This window comes from Podarcis vaucheri (genome assembly GCF_965113315.1).
Source record: "Podarcis vaucheri genome assembly, chromosome: 3".
NCBI lineage: Eukaryota > Metazoa > Chordata > Lepidosauria > Squamata > Lacertidae > Podarcis > Podarcis vaucheri.
Window position 1 is genome coordinate 32,657,609 of NC_138761.1, and position 26,463 is coordinate 32,684,071.

The 26,463-nt window shown below is 40.5% G+C and overlaps 2 protein-coding genes across 6 annotated transcripts in view; one reads left to right on the forward strand and one right to left on the reverse strand.

Annotated features, from left to right (window-relative positions):
• The first annotated feature begins 72 nt into the window (after window positions 1-72).
• Window positions 73-11,304, forward strand: CNIH4 (cornichon family member 4). The gene is made up of 5 exons (XM_082218041.1): window positions 73-232; window positions 2,877-2,945; window positions 5,837-5,949; window positions 9,087-9,227; window positions 11,120-11,304. Exons 1-5 carry the CDS (start codon window positions 164-166, stop codon window positions 11,145-11,147), a joined length of 420 nt encoding a protein of 139 aa, XP_082074167.1. The 5' UTR covers window positions 73-163; the 3' UTR covers window positions 11,148-11,304.
• Window positions 11,305-14,255: 2,951 nt separating this feature from the next.
• WDR26 (WD repeat domain 26) overlaps window positions 14,256-26,463 on the reverse strand; it is a 38,290-nt gene continuing 26,082 nt past the window's right edge. For 3 of the 5 annotated variants that reach the window (XM_082217584.1, XM_082217583.1, XM_082217586.1), the window contains 6 exons: window positions 26,052-26,171; window positions 25,037-25,182; window positions 24,658-24,736; window positions 24,025-24,154; window positions 21,118-21,303; window positions 14,256-14,588 (listed from right to left, as the gene is read on the reverse strand). In XM_082217584.1, coding sequence (XP_082073710.1) covers window positions 14,554-14,588; window positions 21,118-21,303; window positions 24,025-24,154; window positions 24,658-24,736; window positions 25,037-25,182; window positions 26,052-26,171 — 696 coding nt within the window. In that variant the 3' untranslated portion in view covers window positions 14,256-14,553. Of the gene's footprint in view, window positions 18,532-21,117; window positions 21,304-24,024; window positions 24,155-24,657; window positions 24,737-25,036; window positions 25,183-26,051; window positions 26,172-26,463 lie in introns of all 5 variants that reach the window. The other 2 variants (XM_082217585.1, XM_082217587.1) reach the window with 1 other exon arrangement.

The window sequence follows — 26,463 nt, forward strand, 5'->3', positions numbered from 1 at the left end:
TGAGCGACTGGACGAAGAGACTACAATTCCCAGCGTGCAATGCGGCAAAGCCGCAGGAAGCGGGTAGCGGGAGCTGTACGGTGGCTGCGAAGGGACGTGAGGGGTGTGGCGATATACGGTGGCTGGTGGGGCTCGCGCCGGAGGCGGCACTGTCAGTGGCGGGATGGAGTCGGTGGTGTTCATTTTTTCGCTCATTGACTGCTGCGCCCTGATCTTCCTCTCCGTTTATTTCGTATCCTCCGGCCTCTCTTTTTTGGCGGGCGGCCTGGGAAGAGGGAGGCTGGAGCGGGCGAGGCAGCCCTCCGTGGTCTGTGGGCGGGCGGGCTGGGAAGGACCGTTGGGGCGGCGAAGGGGCTCTGGGAGATCGGGGGCGTCGGTGACCGTCGGCCGTGGGGGCCGTGAAAGTGCTGCTGCGGGAGAACGAAGAAAGAAGGGGCTCCCGGGAAGGAGACCGCGGGGAGGCAGCGAGGGGCTTTGGGGGAGCGGCCTCGAGAATATGTTTAAGGGGAAGAAAAGTGGGGTGCGACTGTTTTAAACGCTGCCCTCAGGTGTTTGGGGCGAGAGGAAATGGAGGTGTAGCTAACGAGGGGTGAAAAGGAATGAATCCGCGGACCCTTGCACCTTCAGTCAGGGTTGGTATCCTGGCCCAGGCAAATGGGACATTAGTGCTGGCCTCTTACCCCTTCGGGCCCATTGCCCATGGAGAGCCTAGACTAGAAGGCACCACTGCTGGGCCCTGGCAGCCCCCCAGTTTTGCTAAGCTATGGTAATAGCCATGGTGGTGGCCAAGGAGACATGGAGGTAATATGGCAGCATTTCCAGCAGAAATTTAAATGCACATGCAATCTTCCTAACTGTATAAAAACCCTGTTTTATTGTAGCTCTGTAAATTGTAGTATGGCGCTCAGGCAGTGCTTTCCGCGGATTGTTTTATATGGATAGGTTAAACTTTGCCTAGAACTCGCAACTTACAAATATATAAAATATTAAAAACTGTTACTGTTATCATGGCATTTTAGCTGTACGCCTCATATGAGGTATTTGAGAGTTCTGCTGGGGTGCCTGCTTATACTTGGGTTGCTCCCCTAGTCCTAGATGTGTATACTTGGAAGTAAATTTCATGAATAGGAACTTATTCAGTCTCATGAATGGGAGCTTACTTCCAGGTATATGTGCCCTTTGTTTTATCATTCAGACTGTTGCAAGAATACTTCTGTGGTTGTTTTATGACTTCTTAGGTTACAAAGGCCTTAAACATGGCCTTCAGATTTTTTCTGAAGGCCAAAGTACCTTAAGTGTGCCTGCTCCTAAGATTAACATTTAGATATCTCTCATTTTCTAAGAAAATGTTCAAGCATTTTAGTTAAGAATTGTGTGATATGCCGAGATTTTTCTTAAATATCTTGATGCTGCTGAAGATGTTGCTATGCTACATGGTTGATTACATGACTAGTATTTTCTAACTAAAATTGCTTCATTTTCATGCATTCATTATAAGTAAGGCATTATGGAGCACTGAGCATGTCAGTATAATTATGTCTTGCTTCAGTTAAATTCAGTGTATTAAGTGGCATACATAGCTCTTTCTTCTGTAGGTCACAGCCTGTAGTTGAGTCTAAATTTCTAGCTCAAAAATTTATTGCAACAGCACAAAGAGGGTGTATCTGTCATGGGTTCAGCGTGATGCCATAGTAGCCTTGTGGCAAGAAACCATAGGTTTCTGTTTTATGTGAATTAACAGCTCACCCTTCACTCCGTTCCCTTTGCATGCCTCCAGGCAGGGGATCTGAAAGTTTTGCTTCTGAATTTCAACAGTTTCCAGTGTACAAAAGGGGATGGAAGGAAAGAGAGGGGGGAATGTGTAAGTCTCATTGTAGCTCATTCACATAAAGGGAAACCATGGGTTTTATTCAACTAAGTAGACTCAATAAAATTGATATGACTGAGATGGGTCCATTAATTTCAGTGGTTCTACTCTAAGTAAACATAGTTGAATACAATCCCATGGTTTCCTGCAGCATATGAATGTGACCAATGTGTGGTTGTATGCTTTTGTTACAGCAGCTATTCTGCCGTAAATGTTCAATATATAAAATAGTTGTACACTAACAGGAATGAACCCAAGGTGATAGAGAGGTGTTATCTATAGCTCTGCAATGAAGATGCAACTATTTTCTTTATTTAATTTGCTTTCTTGTCATTTATCATATGGTTCCAGGGCAGGTTACAATTTACAATTATAAAACAAAGACAACAGTTAAAACCACGAAACAAGGAAAGTTTAAAAAGTGTAAAAAAACAGTTCCTTATATAAAAACAATTTAGAAAACCTGTCAGGCTCCTGCAGACTCCAGGTATAACTGGAACCCTTCGTGGCCAAGCCACTCTTCAGCTATTGCTGAAGTTGCTGTGACCCAACACAGTAGTTGCAACAATGGCCAGGGAAGCCTGTGCTTAGTCTTGGGTGTGTGCGCTTAGGTTGGCACCTTAGGTTCTCTGCTTCTGCCTATTATGATTGCTGTGGCCAGTCACTGTGGTTGTGTGGATGCTGGGGCTTGCGCTACCTAGGATGCCAAGTATGTTGTAGCTTGGGGCTTGGCTGTGTTCACTGATGTTGTTAAGTCTATCAGCGTAACAGCTGGGTTGTGAGTTCTGCTGTTACTAATCAATGAATCTTCTGAAATAGCCTCTTGCTTGTGAACGTTCTGCCTCTTCTGTAACCTTTGTTACATTAGTAGAATCCCTTGCAGTCAGATGTCTATATGAACTGTTTAACTCTGTTGTAATACTCAGGAGTGGTGCAAGGCATTTATGGCTCTTGTGTCAAAGGGTAGAGCGCTTCCAAAATCATAGTAATTCCTTATCTTGACCTTCAGATAATTACATTATCAGATTTGGAATGTGACTACATTAATGCTAGATCTTGCTGCTCAAAACTAAATAAAGTAAGTTTTTTCTTTTCTCTTTTTAAAGTGATGAAATTCTGAAATTCTTTTTAAAGTGATGAAATTCTGGAATTGGATCAAGTAGTGGTGTGTGTGTGGGTCATCTTATTAGTATGAAATAATCAGGATTATGTACCGTTACCTACTGATTGAGTCCGTTCCACTGTCAAATATCTTTTACTGTCAACCATTCCTCATAGGGTTTGGTTTTCAGACCTTTGATCATCTTAGTTGCCCTCCTTTGCATGTGTTCCAGCTTTCAGTATCTTACTTAAACTGTGGTGCCCAGAACTGGACACAGTACTTCAGGTGTGGTCTGACCAAGGCAGAATAGAGTGGTACTGTTACTTCCCTTGATCTGGACACTATACTTCTGTTGATACAGCCTAGAATAGCATTATATTTTTGTTGTTGTTGCATCACACTGTTGACTCATGTTCAGTTAGTGGTCTGCAAAGACCTCTAGATTCTTTTTACATTTATACAGTGGTACCTCGGGTTACAAACACTTTGGGTTACAGACTCTGCTAACCCGGAAGTAGTACCTCAGGTTAAGAACTTTACCTCAGGATGAGAACAGAAATCGCATGCTGGTGGCGCGGTGGCAGCGGGAGGCCCCATTAACTAAAGTGGTACCTCAGGTTAAGAACAGTTTCAGTTTAAGAACGGACCTCTGGAATGAATTAAGTTTGTAACCAGAGGTACCATTGTACCTACAAGACAGGTGTCCCCCATCTTATATTTGTACACCTGATTCTTCCTGCCTAAGTGTAGAACCTGACATTTGCTTATTTGAAAATTCACCCACTTAGATCTAGATGCATTCCTCTGGTTGTACCTTTGATGCAGGGATTTCCCCAGCACTATGCTAATAGTATTTTGTCTTTGTGAGGGAAAAGGAATCCTCTTCCTGTCCCACTAACTCTTTTTGGGACCTGGTGTCAACATGTGGGTTGTTCAGTTAATGGGCCTTTTGGATCTCCCCTGATCCTCAGAACCTGCTTTGCTCAAATTCCTCCACCACACTCATGACTCCACTCCAGTATTTTTCTCCTTGTGTTTCCTGGCTTTGGGAAAGCAAGAGCCATGACTCGGGGGGGGGGGGGAATCACATGCCTTGTTTGCTAAAGGTCCCAGATTCAGTCCCTGACATCTCCAGGAAGGGCTGGGAATAACTCCTGTCTGAAGACCTGGAGGGTATTATGCTGACAATACTGAGTTAGTTGGATTAGTGCTCTGACTCAGTAGAAGGCTTCCTGTGTTCCATAGCTCATCTTGTATACCTGCATTCTGCTGCCTTCTTGTCCTTTGCAGGCCATTTCCTTTTCCTTGCCCAGACCTGGCCATTTGCAACTTCCCGCAAAGTATGCCTCTCTAGCCCATTCCTAGGTTTTTCCTCCTTGCTCTCCCCTTGTAGTATTGTCACTGCTTGCATCCCATGGCTCAGTCCCCTTTCCCACCTGGTTTCTCCTCTGCTCTTCAAATCCACTCCCTTTACAGTTTGTTTCCTGTTAAGTTGCATTCGTTCTGCAGTCAGCTTACCATCGATGGCTTTAAAGGATCAACAATTTGCCGAGGACCAGTATCCATTGCTAACAAATAGCAAAGCTATGTGTGTTGTCAACGTCATCCTTTTTATGGCATAGTTTGGATTACTGTGTCTTAAGAATTTAAGAACAGAACACATGCAGCCCTGCCCTTTTGGAAAGTCCTCTTCCCTCTGCGGAGCCCTCAGTAGAACATTAGTCTTGAAGTTAAAGGCAAGCATTTATAATTTGTTCCTGTAGAGCAGAAACTTTTTCAGCAGGGGGCTGGTCTACTGTCCCTCAGACCTTGGGGGCGGACGACGGACGGACTAGATTTTGGGGGGGAAATGAATTCCTATGCCCCACAAATAACCCAGAGATGCATTTTAAATAAAAGGACACATTCTACTCCTTTCAAAACACGCTGATTCCCAGACCGCCCACAGGCCGGATTTAGAAGGCGATTGGGCCAGATCTGGTCCCCGGGCCTTAGTTTGCCTACCCATGCTGTAGAGGGAGCCTAGCAGACCATTCAGGTGCAAAAGTAGGTAGAAAGGAACATAGTAGTAATGCTGGTGCAAGTGGAATGTTACTGTTTGAGCTCAAAATTAGGGGTTTCAGCAGACAAAAAATCATGCCAATGTTTGCTTTTGTGTGTGTGTGAGGGAGGGAGGGAGGGAGGGAGGAAGAAAGAAAAGAAAAGAAAAGAAAAGAAAAGAAAAGAAAAGAAAAGAAAGAGCACGCACCTGCAAGGTGATATAAATGCCTCAGAGCCTGGGCACACTTCTCCATTCTGCTTCTGAAATCTCAACAGTAGACCCTCCAAGTGTCCCTGTTTTCCAGGGACAGTCCCAGATTTACAGAAGCTGTCTCAGTTTCTGAACTGATCCTGGAATTTCCATCTTTTCCTTAGAATATCCCTATTTTCATTGGAGAAATGTTGGAAGATATGCGACAGGCTACATGTTGAAGCCTGAGCTCAGCCAGAAGGCTTAGAAACTTAAAAAATAAGATTAAGATCCTTGGAATGCTAAATTATGCACCTTTTTCCCTAAATCCTGCACACAACTCTGGACTTGGATATGTTCCCAAATAGACCCAACTGCTTCTGTCTGCAGTACTTTTCTCAATGCTGCCTCTGAAGTGCACGGCTAGATCCTGAAAATAAGTTTGGACACTTTGACGGCATTGTGGTGTTTTGTTGTTGTTTTTTAAGTACTTGGAGTCATGTGAATTGTGCCAGTTCTGTGATCAGTTGGCAGACTGATAATAGTGCTGACAGTGTACTTTTATCCCATTTGCTTGTACACTCCCACAGAGTGTTGTATAAAGGCTTTTATTTTTCTAAAAATTTCTCTTTTCCAGTGGGTGATCCCTGAATTGATTGGCCATACCATTGTCACTGTATTAATGCTTATTTCACTGCACTGGTTCATCTTCCTCCTCAATTTACCTGTAGCAACCTGGAATATATATAGGTAAGGGCCAGTGGGGTTGTTTGTGGGTCTTTATAATTGTTACCACTTATTTAAAAAGTGTTTCAGATGTGGAATGCTGTTATTGATTTGATGCCGATCATGCTGTTCCTCCATTAGTCTGTCTTGTTCCACAATTTATGAAATTCTCCATCCTCAGCGGGAACGGCTTGAACCTCAGTGTTGCTTTCTCTACTCTCTTAACTTTTAAATCTGTCGAGGTGTTTTGCTTTTCCTGAGGACTGATGCGACTTCTCTCCTTGAGGGCATTTGAAGGTGGGGGGCGGAAAGCTCACTAACTGCACATTGGAGCTGCTTTATTCCAGTCCGAATAAAAAGATCCATGGGTTGAAACAGGCCCTGGTGTTGTTTTTTGGTGCATTCCTCCCTCATGATGGATGGAAAGTTTATTTTACAGAGAAATATATGGTGGGGATTTTTTCCCATTGCATAAAATTCTATACCCCCACATCATTGCTACTGTGGGCACTATCTACTGCGAAATAATCTATTGGTTTGTATAATTGCTTTCCCCTTGTGTTCTTTCATTATTATTGGCATTATGTAATAATGTCCTAAGTGATGCACATACTGAGCCACTAATTCCAATAGCTGTGGTCTCTGCCAAGTGCTGCTGATAACAGTTGACACCACTGTTGGTAGAGCAACTATTTATAAGGCCTGAGCTGCTGTTTTTCCTCTAATATTGTGGTGAACTTAGCACATGGTTGGTTTTCCATAGTTGGCTGCAGTGAGATTTGTTTGCCGCCAACTAAAGACAACCAACCATGCCCTGCCCCTCCTAACCTCTCGCTACCAAGGAAACATAATAAACAAATAGAAAGAGAACCTACCCTAGTGACACTGACACAAAAACCCCACACATACACCAAGTATTTCCACCCTGTCCCCCTCTCCTCTTCTTCCTCAACTTTATTCTCTACACAACATTAATGTCTCACTTCAAATGTGAAAAAGATTCTGCAACCTGAAAAGAGACAATGCATGTACTTTCGTAAACCAAGAAAATCTTAAATAAATTTTAAAAAACACAAAAAACTTAGCACGTTAGGTCAAACATTCATGTTCCTCTTGATGACTTCTATGTGTGTATGACACATTAGAGGGAAATTAACATAATAGATGAGAGATGGGGAATCTGTGGCCCTCGAGTTGTTCTTGAACTCAAACTCCCAACAGCCCCAGTCATCCCAGACAATGGACAGGGACAATAGGAGTTGTAGTCATAGCATCTAAAAGACAGAGAGTTCCCATCCTTGACATAGCTGTTTTGGAACAGAATTCCAGGTGTTGCTTTCGATCTTTAAGGACCATCTTCTTCCACTTGATCATCTTAGATGCCCTTCTCAAAAGTGCCCTGGATGATTGAGGTGTAGTTGGTGGCCACAGGACAGAGGGCATTTTCAGTGGTTGCCCCCTGGCTGTGAATTGCCTTCCCCAAAGAGACTCATCTGACACCTATATGGTTAAATTCATTCCAGTAACACCTTGGAGACCAACTAAGTTTGTTATTGGTATGAGCTTTCGTGTGCAGAAGTAGTGTCTGAAGAAGTGTGCATGCACACGAAAGCTCATACCAATAACAAACTTAGTTGGTCTCTAGGGTGCTGCTGGAAGGAATTTTTAAGGTGCTACTAGAAGGATTTTTTGTATTTTGTTTTGACTTATATGGTTGTCATTTTGCTGCCAGGGCAAGACCTTTTTCTTTTTCCAAGCATTTTGATCTGTCTTTGCTTGCAATATTTTTATTTTCTGTAACTACTCCTTTGCTGTATTCATACTTTTATTGTTGAATTTTAAATAGATTCATTAGCTTTTGTGGACTTTTGAATAATTGTTTAAATAAGCATGTCTCCTCAAAATAAAATATATCCAAATAAGTCTTGTAGGCATTGCTGTAGGTGCTCGGTTGTTAACTCATTTCTCTTTAAAAGAAAACCGCTGACCTTTCTGATGTCGAAATGAGTAACTTGCCTGTGCTTCCAGTAGAGAGAAGCTAAATGTGAAAGTGGTTTCTGAAGTACATTTACCATATCAAAGCTGGGTTGTTTTTTTTACTGTCTGTGAACCTATTTTGTACATTGATGCAGGTTTGTATGTGCTGATCACAAGAAAGTAAGCATTCATTTGGTTCCCTTTCCCATCCCCCTTCCCTGTAGAAAGCTGCTTGCAGTGTACAGTTGATATTGACAAGTGGATTGCAGATCCATTGTATGGTCTAAAATTTGGGTCAGAGAACATTTCAGCCAGCTCTCCCTCACACATAAATTGCTTGTGTGGATCTACTCCCGTGAATAGTATAAAGTCAAAACAAGGTGATTTTTGAAAGATCATAGCCCTTCCCTCTGTAAACAGGACAACTTGCCATGTTTTGTTTTTTCTAATTGCCGAGGGGGACACTGTGATCTCACAGAAGTCTCTCAGATAATGCTGTTCACATGAGTAGGTTCTGAGCATGAGCAATTCTTTGCAAGGGTCAAGTAGCTGAAGTAGCATCCAAATTAAATAGCATGGTTTCAACACACACACTGGAGAGACAGCTTTCAACTGGCCATGTTCTTAAGCTCCTAACTAAATTCTTCCATGTTCCAAGTAAATACATAACCCTGCATTTGCAGTATTCCAGTTTTTCAGATTGGGGGAGTTCTCAGGGTTCTCTAGATAATGAATTTGCACCATATTTTGAAAGCATTTCTTTGTCTAGTGAAACTAATATTGTGCAAACGCTTTCTCCACAACTGTCCCCCTTTGCACAGGCACAGTCTCCATATGCCCTCATTCTTTCCAGTTGCACTGCTTCCATCTGCCCCCGCAAGTATTCAGGTTTCCATGTTCTCTGTCCCTTTTTCGTTTTGCTCTCCTGTTTGAGCCTTCTGTTTATTTGCCTTCCATCACATTACGTATTCTCTCTGGGACAAACCCTGTTTTTCCACCAGCCATCAATCCAGTTTTCTCTACAAAATCTGCTTCAAAACTTGTCTTGCCGCTGCTCTGCTTGCCTAGACCCTTCTTCATTCTTTGATACATTTTGGTCCTATTAGCACGCTAAGCCTGAATTGTGTCTCCTCTGTTCTGGAGTGTTGTTGGCATTAAAACATGTTTTCCTTAATCCTTTTCAGGTACATTATGGTTCCTAGTGGAAACATGGGAGTATTTGACCCCACAGAGATCCATAATCGAGGGCAGCTGAAATCACACATGAAGGAAGCCATGATTAAGCTTGGCTTTCACCTCCTTTGTTTTTTCATGTATCTTTACAGGTAAGTTTCAAGTCTTGCAACTTGGAAAGAAGGCCAGCAGCATATTTAAAATACCTGCCGCCACACCAGCTCTGAACTTAATAGGGTTCATTTATCTGCTGTGCTGTTTAAGCTTTCTGCTACATTCACAATTCGTAGTAGTGGCCAAATGCTAGTTTTTCCTCTCTCCTCAACCCCCCCCCCCCATTTCTTTCTTTTTGTAAAAAAAATACTAGTTGCCTTTCAATTTTGCTGCATGTTCCTATGCTCATGTGTTTTGGTGAGGGTATCTGGGAATATCTGACTGACACTGTTTGTAACTGGGTTTAGGTTTAGACTGGGAACCCAGCACATCACTTGACCCTCTGGGATATCACACTACAGCTCATCCAGGAAAGAGATTCAAGACCTGGATATATCTAATGTAAAACAAACCAGAAAGGCACCTTGCATTGCTTTTGAAAACACATCCCCAAATTTTACTGCTGACACATAATCCTCACAAAGCAACAGCAGAGGTTGTCACAACTTAAACTGATCTTGTGGTTCTCGTGTAAAAAGGCAAGTAAACAAGGGCATGGCTCCTTTGCGCTTCCTTAGCTGTTAATAGCTCTTTATTTTTATCCTGTGAACCACCCTGAGACCTGTGGGTATAAGGCGGTATACAAATCAATCAATGGATTCACCTGGTCATGTTTGTTGTATGGTGACTGGTTGTCACACAAAGACTTCCAAAACTGCTGGCTTTTTCTTTGAGAGCCTCTCTGTTGGCGAAGTTTATTTGTGGCGACACTCTCACTGTGCAATGAGGTGCGAGTCCACTCTTAACTTACACTTTCTGTTTAGATGCGGTATGTTTTGTTCTTCCAGCTGGATATTTCTTTTCACTCTTGTGGCTTTATACAAAAACATCCTAGGAATTGTAGGTTAGCTGGGTGTTATCTGCTAAGAGATCCCTACTCTCTTTCCTGCTGCATCAGTACAGTTCCCAAAGTTCTCTGGGAAGAGGGAATTTGTGTTTAATAAGTTGAAAGTCTGTAGTATACAGTGTTTGTCATCTTGTCCTGTATACAGTACTACAGGCTCTGTTTTTGAGCAGTTCCTTGTTTCTGTTTAAATGTCTGCATTCAGGGCACACCTTCAGAAGATTCCATATATAGAAGATTCCATATGTGTAAATTGTTAGATGTTGTCATATATATATACATATGACAAAAGTGTCCCATTCCTGCCCTAGAATATAGGCCCAATTCCAGGGTGGTTATTCTGTATGTGTGGAATGGTTTTTGGAATAAATGCCATGTGCTCATAGATGGGAAGTAACACTATGTGGTGTTCACACCATTCACTTAAAGATCATTTCAGGCTGTTGAGGTTGGGTTTCTGGACAGGTTTAAGTTATAAGGATTTTCTTTGAGATTCCCAGAGATGGAAATCATTGGTCCATCTGTGCTGGGGATGTTGCAACCGATGATGAAAGTGGTCCTTGCCTTTATTTGAAGGTTTAAGATCTAAATGCTTTTGAAACTGTGGGTGGTGAACTGTTGACAAGACAGGCCTGTTTAAGATGCAGTCCTACATGCCACACCAGCTATGCGTAATACATACCTTGTAAACTCTGGAATTTGTCTAGCACTAGACATGCCTTATAAATCCTCGATTATCAAGCAGCTTTAAACCTGAGGATATCCTGGACTAAAAGTGACTTGCTGCGGTAACGGCTAGCCTTGTACAATCTCATATGCTACCACTTTGCATCACAATGCCTAGTTCTTCAGTAAGACCGGACTATGCAAATAAACCAAATGGAAACAACTTTGCCACTGGCATAATAAAGATGCAAGTTGCAGGGTGTGCATGTAAGGTTATCTATTTAAAATTGTACCTTTAATATGTTTTCCTTCTTTCTGCAGTATGATCTTGGCGCTGATAAATGACTGAAGTCGAAGTAGAAGTGTTACAGTTGCCAAATTCTGAGTTGTCACTCACAGCTTTCAAGTAAACCTAGACCAGTGTTGTCATGCAGTATATTTTTTCCTCTTTGAACAAAAAATATTTTTGCTGTATTTTTTAACATAAAAAATATTTTAAAAACCAACATACTGAGTTTCTCGAACCATTGATTTGTCCCTTCTACAGTCAATTTTCCTATTATATTCAATGCATCTTTTTCTCAAGAATGCCAGCTAGCCAATGAGTGGAGTCAGATGATGGCACCAATGCCAGGATGTCACCATCAAGAATTGTTTTGTGAATTACCACAGTTACAAGTACATAACCATCACTTCCTGTATTTTACTGAATTTTATTTCCCTTGGACCTAACTTTTTAAAATTTTTCACTTCCTCGCTCCTCGTTTGTGTATCTACACCCCCCTCTATAAATCAGGATAGCACTTAATGCAGTGATGGCCAAACGTGGCCCTCCAGCTGTTTTGGAACTACAATTCCCATCATCCTTGACCACTAGTCCTGTTAGCTAGGGATGATGGGAGTTGTAGTCCCAAAACAGCTGGAGGGCCAAGTCTGGCCACCACGGACTTAATGTATTTGATTGAGTGAAAACTTATACCATAATAAATGGTAGTTTTTGTATGAGCTGTACTAGTGTTGAAGTGCTGTTGATAAAGACCATTAGAGCTTGGCTAATCACAAGATAGGGACGCGGGTGGTGCTGTGGGTTAAACCACAGAGCCTAGGACTTGCCGATCAGAAGGTCGGCGGTTCGAATCCCTGTGACGGGGTGAGCTCCCGTTGCTCGGTCCCTGCTCCTGCCCACCTAGCAGTTCAAAAGCACGTCAAAGTGCAAGTAGATAAATAGGTACCGCTCCAGCGGGAAGGTAGGCTGTGAAACTGCACCTGAAATACTGGAGCTATTTCTAAATGCATCTAGCCAAAAGACACTGGGTAGCAGGCTAAAAGAGAAGACCTGAAGCCTAATAAAGTTGGCTATCAATCAAAGACTAGAATACTTAACAGCTTTTTGTCAACATTTCTACTGTAGTTGCCCTCGACACAGTAGGAGTTCCCTGCGGAAGGATAAATTCAACCCTTTTCTCCTGGTTTTCTGTGTGAATCTTCCCTTTTAGAGATACTAATAACCTTGTTGGGTGTAAAGGAGAGGCTTAAGTAGCACAATCCATCCTCCTCCTGCCCAAAGCTGCTGTTGGTTTGGTCATGATGGCTTATTGTGACTCATGCCAAGGTAGCTTCATGAAATGCTACAGGATCAGGCAGTCTTGGCTCATTCACGGATGGTATTTAATCTGATCTCTAATAGGAGCAGGAAGTGTCCTCTTTCATCAGGCTTCTGCAGTTGAAGCTGGTTCTTGGCAATTAAGGGCTGCTTCTAAGAAAACACATCTCACATTCCTTACCTACTTTAAATATGCCTTAAGGGCTTACATCAGTCTGCTTGGTTCATTTCAACACCACTCTAGCCTAAACCACTTAATTTTTTTAGACTAGTTTTTAAAATGGATTATGCACCTTTAGGAACTATTCTCCACCTAAACTGTAATTGCATTGTTATCTGGCTTGCTATAGAGATGGAGTTTATTCCCCATCCTGCATCTGATTTTCCTTGGTTTAGAATCAGGTATAATTTTTTCTCCTATTAGACGACCAAGCAAAACACATTTTTGTCTTGTTCTGCAGGTGGTTCCTTCAACTGCTTTTGCAATAGTTTCAGTAAATGGCTTGGTATATATTGCTCCCCTTCTGCTACTAGTCACATAGCACAAAGGTGACATATATAGATTAGTCTATAGTGTAGTTAGAGGTTAAAGCAGTTTCTAGAGAGCTAGGCACACTTATACTTCGAAAATGCATGGAAATATCTACCTTCCTTTGGTGCAACTTAAAAAAAAGGTCAAGGGAGGCGCACATATCCTTCAGTAGCTTGCTCTATACGTACTTGATGCAAGAGTATCCCTGTAAGAGGTGTTAAGTTGTTGCAGCTGAAGCAACCTTTACTATATACTAGTGGCCACCTTTTGAGTGTCACTCCAGGTTACAGAGAGGCAATGTGGGGAAAATATATAGAGTGGAACCTCGGTTTTCAAACGTAATCCATTCTGGAAGTCGGTTCGACTTCTGAAACATTCGAAAACCGAGAAAGGGCTGGCTGCAAAGTCAATGGGAAAAAATGAAAAATGCACCTCAGAATAATAATAATTATTATTATTATTATCCCGCCCATCTGGCTGGGTTTCCCCAGCCACTCTGGGTGGCTTCCAACAGAGATTAAAAACACATTAAAACATCAATCATTAAAAACTTCCCCAAACAGGGCTGCCTTCAGATGTCTTCTACATGTCAGATAGTTCATCTCTTTGACATCTGATGGTAGCAGTTCAACTTCCGAGGCGTGTTCGAAAACGGAAGCATTCACTTCCAGGTTTTCGGCATTCGGCTTCTGAAATGTTTGGCAGTTGAGATGTTCGAAAACTGAGGTTTGACTGTACACATATAGCAGCTGCAGGGGTCATTTAGTTTATAATGCAGCCCAGCACAACTTATGATCCTCCAAGCTGAATATAGCCCTGTGCATAAACAGCCTGGTCTTGAGTCCCATCTGTGGTTATAAAGCAGGAATGGCTGTCAAGCCATAACGGATGGCCGCTAAGCTGTTTTTCTGCTCTGTGGATCACTCTTGTAAACTTGCTCTTATGTAATGAGCAAGAGTAGCACTGGAGGATTAACTATCATAGCCTAAAGCCCGGGCCCTGCTGCTCCTGCATGAAAAGACCACAAATGTTCATGGGATATATACCAGGGTTGGCCAGAAATAGAACTGAAGCTTAGAAAGCTAAGAACTATTCAAGTCCAGTTATTCATTCTGTTTATTGAATTGGAAAGAAAGGGAATACAAATATTTGTTAAGTGCTGTGCACCGACATGGAAAGTGTATTTTTTTAAAACCCCAATAAAAACAAAAACCAGTAATTAATGTAGTTTGAATGAACATTTTAAAAGATATGTTTTAATATACTACATATTTATAAAATAAGGTGTTCTGTAAATAATTGGTAAAACAAGTGAAAATAAATATGGAGACCCAAAGTTCTTATGTTTTAATGTAATATAGTAAAGAAACTTTAAACTACTTAATATAATTCAAGAGGAGTAACAAAAATCCAGAAAGTTTAAGAACGCAATCCTTTGAAACATTTAATATCAGTCCATAGCAAATAGTCATTACATACCAAAAGCTCTAAGTGTTAACTAGTTCCACCACAACTCCATATAAATCTTGACAATTTAGAAATTTGAGAATAAAAGTTCTTTTCTTGATCTCTACAGCTTGGTTTGTAAGTACACACATGCTTTGAGGATCCGTTTCTTCCTCATACATTTTCAAGGAGCCGACAACTTTTTCCATCTGTGCCGAGAAGTGTTAAGAATTAAATCTAGTACATTTATCCTAACAATGAAACACTTAAAAGATGGAGCACACTGAATTTCAAATTTATAAAAATATATTGGTATTAACCAAAATCTTAAAGTTAGAGGACACTTCACATACACACAACATGACTTAAAGTATGCAGTAAAACATGACATGTACCTAGAACAGTTGGTTCCATGACTGTTTGTGTTTCACGCACACACATTCATACCACACGCACACACACTTTGCTGAATCTGGATCATCCAAAGTCAGCAAACAGGAAATGGGGTTCTAGTTTGTGTTCCAGCAACTAGAGCAGCTACTGCAGACAACACTGCACAAGTCAAGTCCACCCTGTTCAAAAAGTGTCAAAGTGTTTCCAAAATTCTACTAATTGTCAAATGAGCGGTTTGTTCTATGGCAGCTGAAAATGGACTCAAGCCAATGCAATATACATTTTAACCATATATAGGATTGATACTCCAGTTTTAACAGTTCATTTGAAATGCATCAAATTGAGGCAACATGTGCTTTGGGGGTATTGACAAAGGGCACCAAGTTTTACTGAAAATTGGTTCTCTTCCCCTTCTGATCCTACCCCAAAATTAGAAACTAGACATTCTTCTGCTGTTAACTAAAATAAAAATAAAAATTACAAGAACTCTCCCAATGTCTCTTTTGCCAGCACAGGACTGGTTTAAGAAAACATTTTAACTTAAAGCCATTTTTCCCTTTGGGGTGGGAATTTATTTTTTTAATTAAGATGGCACTAAACACCTAGTATTAAATTACATTCAACAGTATTTGCTGGGAAGCCAGAATGAGACTATTGGCAAAAGTTGGGTAGCTTTCACTGGTGACTTCATATCAAAACTTGTATTATGATCCCCTAATTTTTAAACTAAAAACTTAAATGAGGGAACTAAGCCACACATTTACAAGGCAATTTTAAGGGCTATGTAAAAACTGTTTCTTCTTTTGTGCTCCTACTTTTAAAATCACTTACCTGATCTGAGAAGCACTGTGGCAAGATACTGTAGTGATTTCTAGCCAGTGTGCATATTTTGGAGTTGATGGGTACAAAACCTAAGGCAAAATGCAAACTACTGTATCCTCTTTCCCACTCATTGCCTTCTGCTCATGGTAAGATATGGCCAGTAATCAGTGACTGCTCTAGCCTAGAGTAGAAATGCCTTCGTCTTATATAAAAAAGAATGTTGAGATAAGCCTGTTCCTTGACTTCTTCCCTAATAACAGTGACAGTCTAGGGTTCTTCTTTTTTATCTGAAATGCAGACGTGCTTTTCAAACTACATATCAGTCAATTTAGGCTGCTCAACTATTTCAGATCACTCACAAGAAATCCTAGCATTGTTATTGCAGTTAAAAGTTTGCTTCCAGACAGATCTTGACTTTATTTGGTTTAGTTCTATGTCAAGAAGCAGAAATTAAAACCACCTCAATCTGAAGAGCTTCCTCTTAAAGTTGCGTGGTCTGTATTATGCAACTGAATTTAGAAATGGCACTCTCAAAATACATGCTTCTCGTTCAGCTCCACACTCAAGTGCTTTTTTATTTTTTAAAAAATCCAAGAATTCTCTCATAAGAGTTGAGGAAGCATAAGCAGTAGTGTGTCCACTTAATTTTGCTCTTAATTTGGTTTCCTGCTGGTGTTATGCGTTTCAAAGAAAAGGAAACAAATTGGTCAATTTTTTTTCACCACAACAGCGTCCTTGCAGGAGGTCTTAACTACAAACAAGCATCAGATTGAATAACCTATAGAAATCTAGTAGCACCAAATCAAACTGATTTTAGTGCACTCTTCATAATTCACTTCCAATTTCCCTTCCAATCTCCTAGGGTAGTTTTGAGTTTGTAAGCAGTACCACCAGCACCATATCAGTAATACAGCTGTGAATTTTTAAAGATACAGAATGAGGGTATCTGCAAAAGTAAGATTTTATACAGGCTCAGAGGGAGGACTACAAAAATGTTCCAATTACAAAAACAAACCTTAATGTCAAATGGACAGAATACATGTCAATGGACAATTGTAATAAATGTAAGGTAAAATTACATATAAAAAGCTGAAACAGAACAGCTTAAATGTATTAAAGACTGGATGTAAATTTCTTTGCTGCTCCTAAATCCATGAGAATGCAAGGCAGTGGCATTCTGTTGTTTAAAGATTTCTCTGTAAACCTGGTCTGCACATACATTTTAAGCGAATTGGATAATTGTAATAGTGTTGTGTGCTTATTCAGAGACAATCAAAGTTAAACAACTGAATTACCACATTGATTGGAATACCACTTGTTCCAGTCTGGAGGTATTTAAAGAAATTCAATCATGAATCTCTGATCAAATTAGAAGGCTCTGAAGGAAAACTGTAGCAAGTCTGAGTTAAGGGATACATGCCAAGTGCAATGGCAGTAACTCATATTCCTTATCACAGAATCTGTGCCTAAAAAAAAGCAAGCACAAGGGAGCATATTTCCTTCTAGTCCTGTGTCTTTCCTAATGTTAAGACCTTTTCCCACCTGTAGCTTCTATTTTAGCTGGTACTACAAGGATGTGTTAACTGTTCTTTTATTATGAGTTGCTTTCTTTTCTGTTCTTTTTAAACTTAAGGATGGCCCTAAGTGCATTTTCACCCTTTAACTATAAGAGAAATTCTGAAACCAACTAACTATGTCAAACAGCTGGTTAGTTCTCTGAGTTTTAGTATGTATCCTCTGCACAAAGATAGTTAACAGCACCTACTCAGAAACAGTTCCTGGAGAAAGAATGATCTGGAAAGTTTGTACAAGGTATGTATTTAATTCACAGCAGACAGTCAACTCACTGATTTATTTATTTTTAAGATAATGCTATAAAGTACTATTCTCATTTTAGGTCTTTACTATGTTTTAAATAAGAACCATTGCACATTAAGGCCAATTTAGAATTTTCATTTATTAAATTTCAGAAATTACATTGTAATGGTTTAGTTGGCGATTCTGAAAGTTCTCAAATTGTTTTACGTTGGTAAACAAAGTTTCCTTTTAAAATAATACTTTATATAGCCTGTGTAAAACTGTTGCCAGCCAAATGGTCTTACACAACACTCCAGAGGAGCACCAATTATACTGCATTTACTTGTAGATGACACTTTTTAAGCTGATTTCAATTCCAAATGTATACAAATGAAGTCATTTTAATGCTATAAATTATTTTTCTTTCTTAAAAAAGAAGATTGTGCTGTTAACCCACTTACAGGGCAACAAGCTAGGTGAAAAGTACAAAACCTTTTGTCAAGTGTGATACTGAAGAGTGCTTTTCATGTCATTCACTGGTTTAAACATCTGGGTTTAGATATACTGTGCAACGGGCAAGGCTTAGAATCCATGAACCAAGCTGCAAAGATCTCAAGCTAAATAAGGCGGAGAGACTCAGAGAAAGAAGAGAAGGAAAGACTTTCCTATCCAACATGTACTCTTCAGACTAAAGCACTCTTTCTATCAAGCCTTCTAAACTGTTAAATAAAAGGTTTCCAAACAAGCATTTAAACTTCATTACACAGAAGAAGAGCAACAATAACAGTAGTCTGCCTGACAAAATGGCAGAAGGGAAAATGTATATACGGAGTTCAATGGTTAGCCTGAATGTAGCACAGTTCTTCACAACCGATGGGGGGTTACTTCAACATGGTGTCCAACAACGTTCTAACGACGTGCTTCATCTCAACTGTTTACTATGAAGCAAGGTGGTAAAATGTTTGGCCCCAGTTGGGCTTCAGAAATGGTTCTTTTTTTTCATGACGAGCATGTCTGTCCAGCTATCAATCATGTTTGTTTGCACCAAATCCCAAGCCATTTAAAATACGACTAAATTTAAGTTAAACAGAAGTCGTCTGCTCCAAATTCACCATCAACTATCCATGCTACTGCATTCCTCTAAGGGGGGGGAGAGGGAGATGGAATGTAAAAAGAAAAGAAAAAATAAGAAATATCTTTAAAATCATAGTTCACCTTAGCCATGATATACATATGTATCTTCAGATTTACAAAACACATACACACAAACTCTTTTAGAGCAACCCAACCCAACTGAGCAGCTACAATCGCCATCGTACTAGTTCTGAGAGTCCACCAGGGGCTTTTAAACAGCTTGCTTCACTTTGGGAGGTACAGAAATCATTTCTAATACCGGGCCAGTGGGAAGAGGTGCTTTTCGTGCAAAAGAGACTTCCTTGATTGAGTTGAAACCTCCCCTGCAGGAGCAGACAGCTGCCAGAACCCACATTTAACAGTGTGATAAAGTAATTAAGAGGTTGAGAAAAGTTGTAGTAGTAGAAGAAGAAGAGGAGGAGGAGTTTGGATTTGATATCCCGCCTTTCACTCCCTCTAAGGAGTCTCAAAGCAGCTAACATTCTCCTTTCCCTTCCTCCCCCACAACAAACACTCTGTGAGGTGAGTGGGGCTGAGACTTCAAAGAAATGTGACTGGCTCAAGGTCACCCAGCAGCTGCATGTGGAGGAGCGGAGACGCGAACCCGGTTCCCCAGATTACGAGACTACCGCTCTTAACCACTACACCACACTGGCTCTCGTAAAACCATTTTAGATATTGAGATGGAAGGAATAAGAACTGGTACATGGGGCTTTAATTTTCCCTAAGATTACTTTGCAAGCAACTTCAGGAAATTCTAAAGCAGAATAAAGCAAGCATTTCTAAAAGAATGGAAAATGTTTTGCAGACTGGAAGCCCAATTAAAATTTTGATACATTGTTAAGAAAATAACATTGTTTTTGCTCACACCATGGTGCAATGTATTGGCTTGCACCTATAGACACAAAAACTACAGCCTTGCATATTAGAAAGTGTATACATCTAACAAAAGCCTGTTTGCTAAGAACTTGTTTACTACAGTCTAGTTTTCACATATGATGGTATCTCTTTTTATGCTGCACCAGCTTTGCAAAAGAAGGGCATCTTGACAGAGCAATGGAAAAATTAGTCCTGGCTTGGACTAATACCCAGATAGGACTTTTGCATTTCAGAGATATCAACTGGAATTAATTCAAAACCTGCAGAACCACTGGCAGTAAAAGGTTCCAGGTGATATCTAAGAAGCAGTCAAGAATTGAAGCTCAGGTTTGTCTCAGCTATTGAAGCTCTCTCCTCATGTAACAGATACAGCTTCAATTAACAAAATGAGCAAGATACCCTTTCATTTCAAAGCAAAGAAACAGCTACATCATCAGTTTCAATTGATCTTTATTCTAGTTTGCTAGGGTCCAGATTTCTTTTCATTTCATGCCAACTAAAAAAAAAATTAACTACCAGGTTCAGTAACATTAAAATAGCTTGCTGCAGCTTCTAACGGTTCACACAAGGTGTCTCCATCTGATTTTTGGCAATCCCCTGCCTCTCTGTGCAGCCCTTCCACTAACGCTGCAATCCATATTGTTCAAGTTGCTTCCTTTGACTCTCAAGAGACTTTTTAGGGGGCACAGGGAGAGGAGATAATAAAATTCATTATGTGTGTGACCCAATGTTATTATTATTATTATTAGTAGTAGTAATATCCCACATTTTTTCCAGACCTGTACTCAAAGCAGCTTACAGATAAAATGCAGAAACTCCACACCATACTTCAGTAACTTATCTCCTCTGTCATTTACTCTCAAGTCTCATTCTCTACCTACTCTTCCTTGAGGTTTCTTTCTTGGTTCCCTGGGCTATATTGCACCTCACTTATCATTGTCTTTGTGCTCCTTGTCCCTTAACTTCTTCCCAGTCCTTAGGCATCTTGTGAGAGGTTATAGTTCAAGCCAACAGGTACTACCACCCTGTTCTGAACTTTTTGGAGTTTCCCAAGGTAGCAGACTCTTCAAAAGGAGGGACTAATACACAGTATGATGTGAATTTATCCAAAGTCCCCTTTACTCAGTCCTAAATATTTACAGTAATAATAATTGAGGCAGCCAATTCCTCATACACTGCTTAATTCTGAACCAAGGGCTGGGGAGACCCTGCTTCAAATCCACTCTAAACAATTAAACATGCTGGGTGACTCCAGCCTGTCATTAACTTTCAGCCTGCCCTATCTTACAGATCTATTGTAAGGACCAAAAGCTGGTTGGCGGGGGGGGGGGGAGGCGGAGAGAGCGAAGAATACTATTTATGCTGCCTTGAGCTCCTTGAAGGAAAGGTGGGATATAAATAAAATAAATTCCCAAAATAAAATACAGACGACTCTCGGCTTACGCTGGAGTTACGTTCCAGGGACAGTGCATAAAGCCAAAACCGCATATAGTCAAAACACATTTGGTTCCATGGTGAGTGGAATGGGATTGCCAACATTGCTTCCCCGACCCCGACCCACAATCTCTTTCCTGCCCCATCTTTATTCTTTTGCCAAGTGTGTAAAGCTGAATGCGCACAAATTAAATGTGCATCTGTTGTGAGTTACCTGATCACAAGTAAGTAAGTGCAGCATACCAAATTCCTCTTCCATAAAAATTAGATTTGATTTACCTTCAATATCCTGGTTGTCTACAAAAGGTGCTGGTCCCCATATTCTAACAGTGCCATCGTCAGAGGCGCTGGCCATCATGGATGGAATTTGTGGGTTCCAGCTCACACAGTTGACTGTGCGCGTGTGCCCCGTCAGCTCCGCAATTGGCAGCTCGCTACGTTTGTGCCAAATATATACTTTGTGATCTAAGATGAGACAGGAGGGAAGAAACATGAAGCATCCCAAAATTTAAAACATGTTCCGGCACTTATCCATGTATTAACTGTTTCCATGTTAAAATTCCATGTTATCTCCAAGAACTGATATCTGCTCAGTAATGCATCCAACAGCTTCAAGAAGCTTCTTTTATGGCATTTAGAATCCTGTATTTAAACTAACAACAAGCATTGATCTTCTCTGCAAGTTGAAAATATTTGTAGGTAACTGGAACCTAATACAGCTTTAAGTAGGCTTCATATTATCCAAGTAAGAATGCGAGTGGTTTGGGTGTTAACTCCTTACCCTAGCCTTCTACATGCATCAAGACTGGAATCAAGCTCTGGTCTCTCACACCTCCTCCATATTCTGTCCCCCCTCTACCTCTACAGGTGGTATGGGCAACTTCCAAAAAGAACACAGCTATTTCAGTGTGGGATCCCATCTAAAACTGGATATTAAAATCCCTTTCTGTAACCGGTTCAATATGTAGGGCTATGAAAATTCTGTATTCAATTAACTGCAGGAAACTCTTTATTCACTGATTAACTTTTGCCTAAGAACAGAGAAGGAAGTGGGCAAACTGCAGGGCCCAGTCTTCATCTTTCCAAATGTACAGGTAAGGGAGAGGGAGGAGCAACAGCCACAGAGTTGCCTTTAAGTATCTTATCCTATCCGAACAATTCTATCAGTGGAGGCAACAAACTCCATTTCAAAGGCTCCAAACATCCATGGTTGTGTTGTTGTAGAACAACATATCCACATAAAAAGTGTACAAATCTGAACAGTAGCAATGTGACATGAGACAACTTTGCGATTCTTGCGCCGATTCCTGTACTGACTGCACCCATCTAAATTGTAGATTATACAGAGATGGCTGCAGATCAGATGTACTACTCTCCGCACTACTGAAAAACCACAAGTCACAATGGCTACCAAAAAGAGAGATTTCTGCTAAATATTAATATTCCATAGAAGAAAACTTGACTTGGAGTGAAATACTTGATAAAGCAGAAGCAATTACATGAAGAACATCTGGTAGTACAAGAGTTATTTTAAAAGTTTTAGAAGTTAAACTACAATGTTTGAAAACTAAAATATGACAGTCCATTTCCAAAAGTACTCACTTATTTCCCAACCCCTATAATCATGCTGTGACCTAAAGTATTGCTAAAGTATTTTATAGAAGTGCTGTCTGTATCATTAAAAAAATCAAATTACCATGGCATCTAAATGGTATCAAAGACTCCTACTTGTACGTATTTCCATTTTTAACCTACCAATTTCAAACTATACTGTATAAGCTTCAAGTCATCACACATTCACTGTAAGGCTGCAACACACAGCACTTACTCATAGAAAGATATTTTCCCCTCTACTTTATGGATGTTTATGTGCACAAGAGTTAGACGTGATTTTTACTCCCAGGGAAGACCCTTTGATGTTTGGGGCTGGTAGGTGGAAAGCCTACCTAGCTGAGAACATACCTTTACACTTAAGAGCTTATGACATTTAAATCTGTTACTTTTTTTGTACATAGAGACTTTCACAGCAGCCATATTTGCAACAATTCAGTGCAAAGAGGCAACAGCCTCAGGCAGTCGGAATCTAAATTAGGTGCCATCAGCTTCAACTACAGCTGGGTAGTTTTTAGACACTGAAAATGAAAAAAATAAAAAGCTTTTCTAAGTTGACCTGGATAAATTAAATTCACATTCATGTCAAACAAACAGTAGGCTGTAACTAAGTGATTTGTTTATGCAATCCTGTGTGGTGTACTGAAAAACTGATACACCAGGGAGATAATACAGTTGATTAGACATTCCTGGGGCCAGAAATTATCTGGAAGGGGAAGGGGATTAATGCATGCAATAGGAGTGGCACAACTACATACAATGGCAATACAGTTAAGATACAAGGCATCAATAAACAGGCTGTTCTCAGGTGAAAAATTCACCAGTTAAAGAAGAAACACTGTTTCAAAATACTTTATTGCAGAGCCCAACTAGAAATAACCTCCTATTCAGACCAAAACCACCTTCTCCTAAAGTTTCTATAAGCTACAGGACAGGAGTACTGTTGTCCACACTGTATATACCACCATACTATTACCCTCACAGAGAGTAAGCTCCTTAATGCCTAGAAAAGCTGTCAAACAGGCCACTCACAGAACCAACAATAGAAAACGCTAAGATGACAGTCAGGTTGCTGATAGCCAAAGTTACTGAACATGCTAGATCTGCTACAGGATATGAAACTTGTTTCTCTCACTGTAATTAGTAATTATCCTTGAGATGTCAGAACTCATCTGGATTTACATAAGCACACCTACCTTTGGAAAAACAAGCCTACATCAAATAAAAATTGTATCCCTGTACACCACGCTCATTCTACCAAGACTACAGCTTTTACCATAAACAATAGCCTTGTACATTCAACCTCCTGTGCTACTAGATGATTTTTCTTCTTTCAGCAAACAAATCATTTCTATGGAAATAACTTTTTATATGGATCAGCTTGGTCACTGTGAGAATTGGATTAGATAGGCCTTTGGTCTGATCCAGCAAGACTCTTCTGATGTTTGTGTGAATTGTTGCTAGCATATTTACCTTACTTGCTAAGTAGAATACTACATCATTCCCCTATGTAGGAAGAATATCCTTGAAATATATATAAAACACACAGAAACAGATCTTAAAAGCAAGAGTTACCTTCACTGCCACTAGCGATGAAGTCTTCATTATGGCCTCCAAAACATGAGTGAATCGTGTAAAAACCTTGTGTAACACCTTGGTACTTTCTCACTAAAACTCTGTCTTGCAAGTCCCATAAATGAACTCCCTGAGAACAAAGAGCAGGATGGAGGTAATGTAACATTACACAAACAAATTCAGAACAGAAAAAGCAATCCATTTTATGTGCACCAACAATGGTTTATACCCCAAAGTTACATGAGCAGAAAGTCGCTTGCTCAACAGAGATTTCTTGCTACTCCCTCTTCACTGCAGATTGCCTGCACCTCCAGACAGCCTCTGCCTGGCATTGAGGGACCTTCAGAAAAGGCCCCTGAAGCTCAAGTGGGAAAGAGATGCAGTGGGTACAAGCAACTTCCCATTTACACAAGCGGCTCCAGGAGGATACGGAGGTTGTGATATGCAGCGCTAATGGGCACTTGTTTCCCTTCTGCCTCCCAGAAGAATAGACTTTAAAATCCGGGAGGAAAGGGGGTGAAAACATGTGCTTGTACAGTTTCCATGGCAATGCAATGGAGAATGTAGGCAGGACTTTCCTTCTCATTTATGAGTATGAAAGGGATAAAGCGAAAGGCCAACTGGACCACTTACCTGAGTTGCTACGTTTAACAAAGCTAACCGGCCATTTTTCGAAATCGTAAAAGACATAATTGGATGATCTTCTTGTACTCTGAAAAATAACAGAACACGTAAGATGAGAGTCATGACTTTGTATTCAAAATTAGTATTTCTACCCAATTTAACTGGTCTCATTATACGGTGCCTTGCAGACCCATAAGACCCAATCACATCCACACGTTTTGCCTAATTAGGGCCTAAAAAAAAGAAAAAAAGGGGGGAGCCCAGCTTTAAAGCAGGTGTACGAACAAGACACCATATGGAATTTTAAGGCATCTCAACTCAGTTTCAGTATTTGACAAAGTTTACAATGATCTGTTTATGTAGCACAACATGAAGAAGAGGTAGTTACATGTTTCTGTCTGTAAGGTCCTCAAAGTTATAGCCCCGAATTCGCTGGTGTGTGTCTGATGCCAACACAGTCTTCCCGTCACTCAAGCACCACAGGCATTGCACTCTCACTCCTTCCCAGGAGTCAAGGAGATTACCATCTAAATCCTAGACAAGAAATGCATGCAGTGAAATAATGAGAAAGGCTGTCTTCATTTAAAGCAAATTGTAACATGAAAAATTTGGGTTATAAAAGCAGTTAGCAGTATGCAAGTATGTGCTGCACACAAGGGAAAATATATTCCAAGACAAAGGTGGTGAACCTGCAGTCCATATCTGGCAGACTTCAGATCCCCTTAACAATTTGACCGCTAACTTGGTTTTCTATATACAGTGGTACCTCAGTTTTCAAACGTCTCTGTTGACAAACATTTTGGTTTTCGCATGCCGAAACACTTCGGTTTTCGAACACGCCTCGGAAGTTGTACATGCCACGTAACTTCCGTGTTTAATTTTCGAACGTTTTGGAACTCCAGTCTTCTGGAACGGATTACATTCAAAATCCAAGGTACAACTGTATCTTCATCTAAAAACGTCCCCTTTTTTTAGGCAGTGCTGTAGACTTCCAACACACTAATTTCAATCTCTCCACCTAGTCCAGCATAACAACAGGGGTACAGATCTTTCCATGAATTTTTCTTTTGGCTTTCTTGTTTCCTATGTCTTACCAAAACCTAATAAACGATGGCACCACACATGAGCAAGAAGGGGATCTTTTCAAAGAGGCTTTATTTTTGCTTCAGATAAATATGCTTAGTATTTCGCAGGAAGAAAAACACTCAGCAAATTCCAAATGGTAGGTTTCTACAACAGGTTATACTTGTGAGGCTTTTTACTGTGAAAAGAAACCCTTACAAAATATATTCTAGTACAGCTATACACAGCTACCCACGCAGAACATAGAACCACAGAGACAGCATTAAGTTCAAAGTCTACAAGAAACTGATGCCACTTTGCATTGTAAAAACAGTACTTACACACTGATAGAACTGTCCACGCTGCCCTCCAGTCACAAAACGTTTTCCATCTGGATTCCAGGCCACACTTGTTAAACTATCTTCATGAGACTGACTCATCTTTGTCCTCAGCTCCCCTGTCTGTAGGTGAAGTAGTATAAAGTAAAGCCAATGAAAAACTTGCTTAAGAAAGCAAATTTCTAACATTTATTTAAATTTTTAACCTGCTTCATAAATTCAGGGCAGCTTACAAATAAAGAATAGACACTCAAACAAACATACATACAGTGGAGGCTGCCACCCCTGCTCACACTCTTATTGGCAGCCACACAAACTGCAACGTGACAACAGCCTTACATTGTTACGTATATAGGATATATACACATACATAGTAACTGATGACATCATTGGAATACTGCTGGTAATAATGAAT

Excerpts from the sequence above, each read along its gene's own strand:
- CNIH4 (XM_082218041.1), top strand. The coding sequence starts at position 164 with ATGGAGTCGGTGGTGTTCATTTTTTCGCTCATTGACTGCTGCGCCCTG. Across the intron at positions 233-2,876 it reads TCTTCCTCTCCGTTTATTTC|ATAATTACATTATCAGATTT; the intron begins GTATCCTCCGGC and ends CTTGACCTTCAG. Across the intron at positions 9,228-11,119 it reads TTTTTCATGTATCTTTACAG|TATGATCTTGGCGCTGATAA; the intron begins GTAAGTTTCAAG and ends TTCTTTCTGCAG.